Source organism: Triticum urartu, chromosome 2A (genome assembly GCF_056163025.1).
Source record: "Triticum urartu cultivar PI428250 chromosome 2A, HENAU_Tu73, whole genome shotgun sequence".
NCBI classification, from domain to species: Eukaryota; Viridiplantae; Streptophyta; class Magnoliopsida; order Poales; family Poaceae; genus Triticum; species Triticum urartu.
The window spans coordinates 732,581,203-732,591,987 of NC_141874.1; the positions used below are offsets into that span (position 1 = coordinate 732,581,203).

General features: G+C 44.7%; 1 protein-coding gene across 2 annotated transcripts; it reads left to right on the plus strand.

Annotated features, from left to right (window-relative positions):
- Nucleotides 1-725: 725 nt before the first annotated feature.
- Nucleotides 726-5,264, plus strand: LOC125529273 (receptor-like serine/threonine-protein kinase SD1-8). 2 transcript variants are annotated; one of them, XM_087545235.1, is made up of 7 exons: nt 726-2,089; nt 3,277-3,387; nt 3,498-3,622; nt 3,812-4,022; nt 4,176-4,413; nt 4,520-4,652; nt 4,806-5,264. In XM_087545235.1, exons 1-7 carry the CDS (start codon nt 784-786, stop codon nt 5,115-5,117), a joined length of 2,436 nt encoding a protein of 811 aa, XP_087401361.1. In that variant the 5' UTR covers nt 726-783; the 3' UTR covers nt 5,118-5,264. The 2 variants fall into 2 exon arrangements, with proteins under 2 accessions (XP_087401361.1, XP_048549635.1); XM_048693678.2 differs by having other exon boundaries at nt 729-2,089; nt 3,806-4,022.
- Nucleotides 5,265-10,785: the final 5,521 nt, after the last annotated feature.

The window sequence follows — 10,785 nt, forward strand, 5'->3', positions numbered from 1 at the left end:
TACATTTGTTTTCTATCTTGCCGACACCGCCGCACCACCTTTCAGGCCGCTCAGGCCGCCTGCCAAACCCTTCCCGGAGCTCCGCGACCTCCACCACTACACCCAAGCTCCCACACCGCTTTCAGCTCCATTGTCGGTCCACACCTCTCCTCCTCTTCCTCCGCACAGGTACCATCCGCCTCTATGGTACTCATCATGCCCGACAAGTGTTTGGTGAAATCCCCGTGCTAATTTTTATCCCTTTTTTTTGAAGAAATGGATTTGGATATGCAGTACATATACGAGCACTACATTGATTCACCCGACAAGGATTTGATATGCGGTTATTTAGTGTTTGCGAGCTTTAAAAAAAGAGGCGGATGCTTACAGCTACGACTGGATGACCAGCGCCAGCATCGGTTTTTGAGGATTGGTCCCCATCGATCTGCGGACATATGTGATTTGAATATGCCCTTAACATCACCTTGCATCTACAATTGAAGAAAATCAAGAGAGATCGCAACTTCCTGGAAATTTTTGGCTACTCTTGATGGCGAAGGCGCGACGCGGAATCGTTCCTATTTTACTGGTTTGAGATGGGAAGATGAGAAGTTTCTCTTCTTAATTCAAAAATAGAATACAGTTACAGTGCTCCTGTCCTGATCTTGACAAGTTTCGTCGAAAAAAGAAGTTATTTCAATCTCTATCAGTACATGCAGAGTATACCATACTACTCGTATTTAACAGCTAATAACTTGAGTACATGCATGTATCCATTGCATTCTCCAAGAGGCGTCCGGCAGCATGAGGGCGACCAGTCTACTGCGGTTGCTCTTGATCTGCTTCTACCTCCTTTCGATCCACACCTTCGCCGCCGCCGGTGTTGGTGACAAGCTCGAGAAGGGCCAGAACCTCACCGACGGCGACACGCTCGTCTCAGCAGGGGGCTCCTTCACCCTCGGGTTCTTCTCTCCCGAGGCGTCCACCAAGAGGTACCTCGGCATATGGTTCTCCGTGTCCAACGGCACGGCCGTCTGCTGGGTTGCCAACCGCGACCAACCTCTGGTCGACAAGTCCGGCATGCTGGTGCTCAACGACCTCGGCAGCCTCGTTCTGTTAGATGGCTCCCGCCGGACGGTCTGGTCTTCAGACTTCTCCGGCGGCGCTTCTGCGGTGGTGGCGCAGCTTCTCGTGTCCGGCAACCTGGTCGTACACAATGGCAGCAGCGACGCCTCCCTGTGGCAGTCGTTCGACCATCCGTCGGACACCTTGCTACCTGACATGAAGCTGGGCAAGAACCGCTGGACCGGAGCCGAGTGGCAGCTCACGTCGTGGCGCTCGGCCGACGACCCGGCTCCGGGGGACTACCGCCGCACGCTGGAAACCGAGGGGTTACCGGAGCTCGTCGTCTGGCGAGGCAACGTCAAGACGTACCGCACGGGCCCGTGGAACGGGCTCTACTTCAACGGCGTCCCGGAGGTGTCGGCGTACGCGGGCAAGTACCCTCTGCGGGCGACGACGAGCCCGTGGGAGACCACCTACGGGTACACCGCCGCGCCCGGCGCGCCGCTGACCCGCGTCGTGGTGAACCACACCGGCAAGGCGGAGCGGTGGGAGTGGGACGCGAGCAGCTGGGCGTGGACTCGCATATTCCAGGGGCCGAGGGACCCGTGCGACGAGTATGGGAGATGCGGGCCGTTCGGCCTCTGCGACCCCGAGGCGGCATCGTCGGGGTTCTGCGGCTGCGTCGAGGGCTTCAGCTTCAGCAGCCCTCCCGCCACGACCCCGCCGGCGCAGGAGGTGAAGGGTACCACCTGCAGAAGACACGCAGCGCTGGACTGTGCCGGCGGCACTACGACGGACGGCTTCGCGGTGGTGCGGGGGGTGAAGCTTCCTGACACGCAGAACGCGTCGGTGGACATGGGCGTCACGCTGGAGGAGTGCAGGGCGAGGTGCTTCGCCAACTGCTCGTGCTTGGCCTATGCCGCCGCCGACATCAGAGGAGGCGGCGATGGTTCCGGCTGCGTCATGTGGACGGATGCCATCGTTGATCTTCGTCTCGTTGACATGGGGCAGAATCTCTACCTGAGGTTGTCAAAATCAGAACTTGGTATGTACAGAATCTCTACACTCGCCGTGCATTTTTTTCATTGTCTTTGACAAAAAGTTAACTGACTAGATTTAGGCTCTGTTTGATAGCAAAGTACTAAAAAAAAACCAAAGTATCAAAAACGACAGTAATTTAGCATGCATGTACAAAATACCATGGTTTTAATATAACAAAGTTTTTAAATTATTCACAATGCAGAGGATCTGTTTAGTTACACCTCGTAATGCTGTGAAATTTACTAGCTAACTGTTGATCGTGCATCCATTAGTAGCTAGTAGCTAGCAATTGCTTTTAGCGGTGATTAGTAGTACTCGTTAAGAGAGATGAGATCGCCTCTCCGGACCATGGCTGATCTCTAACGGATAGCTATGGATTGCTTCGGATCCTTTCTATGATCAACATATCTAGCCTAGCTATCTCATTCGCATTAGGGAACACGCAGGACAGGGGATCGAGCGGCGGCTTGATAGCCAGATGAGTTTGTTGAGAATATCTAGCGATCGACTCGTTTCTTTCGCTTGCTCTGTCAAAAAAAGAGGTCTAGGGCTCTTTTTATTATGCAGAGAAATTACTACAGTTATGTAAATACTTTAGTTTTAATAACACAGTTTTTGGCGTTAGCCAAACAGATCGTAGTAAATAAAACCGTGGTATCTAAAAAAACTGTAGTATTCTTAAAATACTTAGAGAATACTTTGCAATCCTCATAGAAGTATTGGACAAACAATTTTCTTTAAATAAATTGACAAAAAAATCATTGTTTTTATTTTGAAATACCCACTCAACTGATCGACTTAATTATAAATACTCATTCACGAATCACGATCATTTATTGCAGTGTACTGTACACATCCGGAAGTCTGATAAGATTGTTGTGAGAGTTGAATTACAAAAAAAATCGCAAAAAAAAAAGAATTACAAATTTTTATTTTCACCTGCCTAACAAATAGAAAATTTGACAAATATATATTATCTGCTTTTAAATTTTGTTTCTCTTTTACTTCTAGTCATGCCCATAGAAATTTGCCGTATTTTATTATGTGTAAGCTCACTCGGATGCCACAACATAAAATATTGTTGAAATAATAACTATATTAATTCCAATTTGAAATTTCATTTGTAATGGATTCTAAGTCTGTATAAGTGCTCAGTTGCATTCTGATCTTTCTCTTTTGCTACGATAACAGATGACCATAAAAAGTTTCCTGTTCTACTCGTTGCCATACCTTTAGCTTCCATTGTTATTATTCTACTGGTCGTCTTTGCGATTTGGTGGAGAAGGAAGCACACAATCATAGGTAAATTCTGCTCTAGTGGCTCAATTTTACTATTATTTTGCATGAAGCAGAAATAAGGAAATGCATGGTTAATTACATGCAATGTTGTAATGTATATAAGCTCTTGCCAGGTGCTATTCCTCAGAGCCATGCCATGGCCGTTCCCTTAGTTAGTCTAGCTATTATAAAGGATGTCACTGGAAATTTCTCAGAAAGCAATATGATCGGCCAGGGTGGATTTAGCATCGTTTACAAGGTTCGTCATTTTCTATCGAAGATATGTCTTTGGTTATGAGATGGTGTATGCTATGATGTGTGGGTGTGTCTGTTTTGTACTCTCCAAGAAACAGATGATTCTTTCGTTTGTTGTGGCATTTCCATATAGAAAAGTATCCGTTGACAAATTCATTTCTGACATCTAAAACTCCAAAATCATTAGGGGCAGCTGCCTGAAGGAAGAACAATTGCTGTCAAGAGGCTTAAGCAGTCGGTGCTCACCACAAAAGGCAAGAAAGATTTTGCAAGAGAAGTGGAGGTGATGGCTGGGCTCCGGCACGGTAGTCTTGTCCGTCTCCTTGCCTACTGCAACGAAGGCAAGGAGCGGATACTCATCTACGAATACATGCAGAACAAGAGCCTCAACGTCCACATTTTCGGTACTCGCTACTTGCTGGAACAAAAGTGTTTTCTCAAGTTGCTACTTTCTCATGTAGGAATACCAACAGGACCACCATATATATGGTGGGGAAGCTCCTCAAGTTTTTCTCTCATATGTTTGTATCTAATGAATGCATATTTGACATTGACAGGCAATGTTAACCTTCGCGCCTCACTGAACTGGGCAAGGAGACTGGAATTAATCCAAGGGATTGCGCATGGCATTGCATACCTACACGGAGGATCCGGTGACAATGTTATCCATAGGGATCTCAAGCCAGGCAACATTCTGCTAGATGATGAATGGAAGCCTAAAATCGCAGACTTTGGAACTGCCAAGTTGTTCGCTGTGGATCAGATCGGGCCTGATCAAACAATTGTAGTTTCACCGTAAGTAAAAAAATGCAAGCATCCCCAATAGGATCTTTGTTTCTCCATTCAAATTGAGTGGAATCAACTCAATACATATATCCTGATATTATTGAGTTTCTTGAAGGGGGTATGCAGCACCGGAGTATGCGCGGCAAGGGAACATGACACTTAAGTGTGACGTCTATAGTTTCGGAGTTATTCTCTTGGAGACACTCAGTGGGCGAAGGAACGGTGGCATGCAAGGCCTCCTTTCGCATGTAAGTGCTACTATCTCACAAATGCATCTGCACCTTATAATTGGTCGATACACATAATTCCTTTTCTTCTTGAGATGAAGCATCAAGCATAAACATGTTATAAAAGATTATCTACATATAATCTTACGGTAGTTCGCGAATCTCCTATTGCAGGCCTGGGGATTGTGGGAGATGAACATGATCGCAGAACTTCTGGACACAACAATGGTGCCACTCTCCGAGTCTGAGCCCGAGCTCTTGTCCAAGCTGACACGATGCATCCAGATTGGGCTCCTCTGCGTCCAGGAAACTCCCTGTGACAGGCCGACCATGTCCTCCGTTGTTTCCATGTTGACGAGCATGACATCGCAAATCGATCGGCCAAGAAGAAGGCCACCATTGGATTGCGAAGGATTTGTGGCTTCAGATTCATCACATGGGCTCGAGACCGAACTCTTGATCCCAACTACGATTGATTTGACGTAGGACCGGGTCGGACCAGCTGTTGCCTCCTTGTTAGCAACCGATTTAACTAAAATTCTAGGTCTTTGTTCCGTGGTCTTTTTGGGTACGCGTGGTACATAATAAGTTCTTAAGCTCTCTATAAAAATGTCGGTCTTTCCTTGTGGCTGATGTTACTATGTCATGAGTGGATGGACTCAGGCTGTAGGTGGAGGTGGGATCAAGTGGGACTAAATAGCCCATCCCACTTAGGGTAGCAAAGGAAAATACGTCTCGTACCCTTCTAGGGTTTCTCTCTCTCCGTGGCGGCGACCGAGGAGATCACGTTCCTCTACCTGATTTCGGATCGGACTCTCAGGCGATCCTGATCCCAGGCGAGGCATCTGGCAATACAGTAGGAGATCATCTAGGGGAGGAACCAAACCCTAGGGAGGCGAGGGGCGGTGTCGAGGGTAAACTCATCTACCTCGAGAGTTGGCGGCGGCAAGGACACGATGGCGGGGGGATTGGAAGTGGAAGCGGAGGTGGAGGTGGCGGAGGTAGCTGAAGGGAGTAGATCAGACCGGGAGGAATCACTAGATGATAAGTTGAGGTACCTGAATCTCAGGGAAGAAGAGGAAGAATATGTGGTACTAGAGGAAGACTTGGAGGAGCTAGAGAAGGATGCAGAATTCATGGCGCTAGCCCGGGTGCACACATCAAGAAAATTCAGTCACGGGGCCTTCTATGGAACAATGAGATCAGCGTGGAATCTTGCGTAGGAAGTAGAATTCAGAGCCACAGAAGATAACTTGTTCTCTGTACAGATTGCTTGCTTGGCGGATTGGGAAAGAGTCATGCAGGACGGGCCTTGGATCTTCCGAAACTGCCTGGTGTTGCTTGCTCCATATGATGGATGGTCCAAACCAGGCGAAGTGGAGCTGAATACGTACCAGGTGTGGGTGAGGGTGATGGGACTGAAGGAGAAGATGAGGAGTGCGAATATTGCTCGTCAGTTGGCAATGAAGGCAGGTACTGTGGAAAGAGTTGATGAACGAACCGTGAAGGGCCAGGGCGGGGGCATCAGAGTACGCATAACATTGGATGTACGCAAACCCCTTACAAGATGTGCTAGTCTAACTCTGAGGATGAAGAAGGTGTATTTTCCATTTGAGTATGAAAAGATGTCGTGGTTTTGTGGAGTTTGTGGCTTTGTGGGTCATGTGGCAAAAGAACATGGTAATGGGGTGCATGAGGAGTCGGCCATTATCTATCCTATAACCTTGATTGCGCCTGAGTTCAGAAGGGAGGATCAGAGCTGGCAGGCTGGCTTAAATGGCAGAGGAGGGGGTAGTAGAATGGGAGGAGGTGGTAGGGGTGGTTTTGCGGCAGGCCCAGAACCTAGTGGAGGGAGGAGGGAGAAGGATGATTTGAGCAGCTCGGAGAGTAGCCCTTTGAAATATATGGATGATCACTCGCAAACTTTGAGTGCCCTCAAGAGAAGGCTCGAATTCACAGAGAAGGGGAAGGGGAACCAGCTGGCCCTGACACAGGGCAAAGGAGAAGATGGAATAATTTCTGGAAGAGGAACTGAGACGGAGGACGGGGGGAAGAGCAAGACAGTACATCACAAGATTCGAAACGGCGCAAAGCAGATGATAGTATGGACATGAACTTGGCAACATTGGCGGCCTCCCAGGAGAAGGACCGCCACGCCCAATGATTCTCCTAGGGTGGAACTGCCGCGGGACGCGTCAGTCCCGGGCAGGTAGAGCACTCCTGGATGTTCAGAAGTGCTACAAACCAGATGTGTTATTTCTATCGGAAACTCATCTGTCTGACGCAAGGGCCGAACGGTTGATGAGAAAGCTAGGGTGCCAGGAGAGGCTGGTTAACCTGAGTGGTGGTAGGGCGGGAGGCTTACTGATGATGTGGAGAAACGGAGTGTCTGTCACAAAACATGGGGTAACTGCAAACTTCATTGATGTAACAATAGATGACGGGAGAAAATGGAGGTGTACAGGCTTCTATGGTGAGCCGGCAAAAGAAAATAAATATAAATCATGGGAGTACTTGCATGCACTGCACCAACTGAGAGATGAACCATGGATAGCATTTGGAGATTTTAATATGATACTATTTATGCATGAGAAGGAAGGTGGAGCAGCTAGAGAGCAACGATCCATGCAAGCATTCAGAGACGCTCTTTCTGATTGTGAGCTGGAGGATATGGGAGCGATGGGGGACGTTTATACGTGGAGCAGAGGACCGATCAAGGAAAGGCTTGATCGAGCAATTTGTAACTCAAGATGGAGTCAACTTTTCCCTCATGCGGGGGTCATTAACGGGGAGATGACTAAATCTAACCATCGGCCGTTGGTGATTGATACTGACCAATATGCACAGGCCAACCGGTCTCCTAGCTCAATGAGGAGATTTGAGGGAAGATGGCTTAAGGAGGAAACAGTCGAGGAGGTGGTCCGAACGGCCTGGATGAAGGCGTCGCTGTTAGGCCTCGGTCCGTTCAAACAAAAAGTTGATTCACTTCATGTGGAACTGCATAATTGGGACAAAGAGACACTAGTGCAGAACCGGGCAATAGCACCGGTTCGTAAGGCCCTTTAGTGCCGGTTCGGTAACCGGCACTAAAGTGTGGGCACTAACGCCCCCCCCTTTAGTACCGGTTCAGCACGAACCGGTGCTAAAGGGCAATCACGTGGCACGAGCCAGCTCCGTGGGCGCGTAGGACATTAGTACCGGTTGGTAACACCAACCGGTACTAAATGTTTGGGTGTGTTTTGGTTTTATTTTTTATTTTTATTTTAATTTTGTGTTTTCAATTTAATTTAGTGATTGTTTTACATTATAATGAGTTGTTAAATCATTAGGTGAATGTATCGCAAATTAATTTGACTGGATGCATGTGGATCCTAGCTAAGTCATCAAGTATATGTCATATCCATATTATATATACTTGATCACCTAATTAAGTGATCAAGGTAATATGGATATGGCATCTACTTGATCACTTAGCTAGAATCCATCCAGTTGAAACTAATCTGCGGTTTCTTTCATATAAATGATATAATAACTCATCATCATCATCATCATATTAATATAAAAACTCTTGCATCATATATATCATCACCAACACTAGCTTAAAGAAGAAACATTCACTTGTACCAGAAGCAAAGATATCATCGAGTTCAACATGGTAATGATATTATAAGCGTTCATAACACCACAAAAGCAAATCACTCTTTGAGATTAAGTTCAGGACGAAGAACACGGACATGAGAGGACAAGTACTAAGAGCATGAACTAGCTAATTAATCACTCATGCTGCTCTACCTCAGGTAAAATAGCATAGAACATGTATAGCTTTTCTGATTCATCATATTGGAGCATGTAGATGAACTTGTCTCCTAATCGTGGGTTGCGCATTTGATTGCTGCCCCCTAGTACTTTTATGCGATCGTTCACAATTTTGCTCCAGTCTTTTACTATTAAGCATTCATCGCTATTAGAAATCCTGAATGCACTAAAGTGCATTGTAGGATATCTTGGCCGTAAGCTAACAATATTCATGGTACCTTTAGTCTCGATCCAATCAGGCACAACATTCATCGGGACTCCCTATTGAAGAACATCGTATAGTAACATACTTAGAAATGAAGTTTAGCTTAAAAAAATAATGTATGCAAAAGATGCACTGAGGAGAAATAGTAGAAATCTTACCATCTTTCCTAAATATATGTGACCGTAGTTCAGTGCGAACACTATTGGTCGCACGTTTTGAGTACTAACATTTCTAAGTGCAGGAAAATAATTTGTCCTGACAGCATCAAGATCCTCAAGCCATGAAACATAATGACTTGTCTCCTCGCAGTTTAGTTTAGCCCTGGACAGTGGACGGTCCTGTCTACCAAGCGTCGGACATGTTTGCTTGATTGGAAATAAGCTGTCAATATAAATTGAGATCTATTAATTCAAATGGTTCAAATAATCTCATATCGAAGACATAAATATGGTTGAGAAACTCACATAATGGTAGAACTGGAGGCATCTGCACATCGACCCAGATGTCTCTATTACCTTCAATATCATCTTCCGGATGAATATCAAAGGTGATAACCATATTAGGCTCAAATGCATAAGCCTTGCATAGTGTTTGCCAAGTTTTGCATTCAAAATAGGTGTATGTGTCTGCATTGTATAATTTGACGTTGAAGGTATAACCATGTTCGGTCTTCAAGTAAACTCTTTTTACCTCCATAGTTTCGTTAGGACTGAAACCTATCTTATCCAAGACAAAAATTCTTGCATGGCAGAGGATATGCTAGTAAAATAGTGAAAAATTAAAATTAAAAGTTGAAGCAAATGAAGCATAAGTCATGCTTAATTACGAAAAAAGACTTATCGTTATGACTTACTGTATCCACTTCAAAGTTCTCATCCAGCTTGATGCTGAAGCGTCTATCATCAACTAGAAAATTTCTGCCGCACAGGCCGCGCTGGTCTTCGCAGTATTCACACATAATGAAACCGTGTTCGTCGTCAGACGACATTCCTATGTTCATAGGTGAAACATTAAACACTTATTAGTTCTATCAATTCAACTAATTCTGTTAATTCAACTAGTTCAACTAATTAATTCAACTAATTAATTCAACTAATTCAACTAAGCACTTACGAAAAATATACCTAAATAAAGTAGCTCAACTAATTCAACTAACTAGTTCATATATAGGTGAAACATATGTTCTTACTAATCTCATATAACTAAATTAAATATATATCTAACATATAATTTATATCTAATTCATCTAACATTTGACATTAATATCTAACATATGTTCATATATAGGTGAAACATATGTTCTTACTAAAATAAAGTAGGTAGTTCTATATAGTAATATTTTGATTAGATCATCAAATCTCATATACCTAAATTTTCTTACTAAAAATAACTAGTTCTATTAATTCAACTAATTCAACTAAGAATTTACTAAAAATAAACTAGTTTTATTAATTTTCTTACTAAAATATATAAAGTAGCTATATATAGTAATATTTTAATTAGATCATCAAATCTCATATACCTAAATTTTCTTACTAAAAATAAACTAGTACTAATTCAACTAGCTAGTTCAACTAAGCATTTACTAAAAATAAACTAGTTATATTAATTCAACTAGTTCAAATAATCTCATATACCTAAATTTTCTTACTAAAAATAAACTTGTTCTATTAATTTTCATACTAAAAATAAACTAGTTATATTAATTCAACTAGTTCAAATCTCATATATATAACTAATTAATATCTAGCTAATTCCTCTAAAATTGACATTAATATTTAACATCTTTTCCATATAATTCATCTAACATTAACATTCTAACATTCTTATCTACGTAATTTATCTAAAATTAATCTAAACAACAGAAAACAGAAAATATGTAAAAACAATGTGTTGTGTGTGTGTACAAGCGGGGAGTGGCGGCGTACGGGCGGCGGCGCGAGACGGCGATGCGACGGGGACGGCGCGACGACGAGCGGCGGGCCGGGGGCGACGGTGCGAACGAGACGACGACGTAGTACGGGGCGGCGGCGACGGGCGGCGGGGGCGACGGCGGTGACGGCGACGACGGGTGGCGGGGGCGACGGCGGTGACGGCGACGCCGGGCGGCGGGGCTTGCGAGGGCGGCGGGGC

Bases quoted from the DNA above. Each gene is read 5' to 3' on its own strand.
- LOC125529273 (XM_048693678.2), top strand. From the start codon at position 784: ATGAGGGCGACCAGTCTACTGCGGTTGCTCTTGATCTGCTTCTACCTC. The intron at 3,388-3,497 runs GTAAATTCTGCT...AGCTCTTGCCAG, and splicing joins AAGGAAGCACACAATCATAG to GTGCTATTCCTCAGAGCCAT. The intron at 4,414-4,519 runs GTAAGTAAAAAA...AGTTTCTTGAAG, and splicing joins CAAACAATTGTAGTTTCACC to GGGGTATGCAGCACCGGAGT.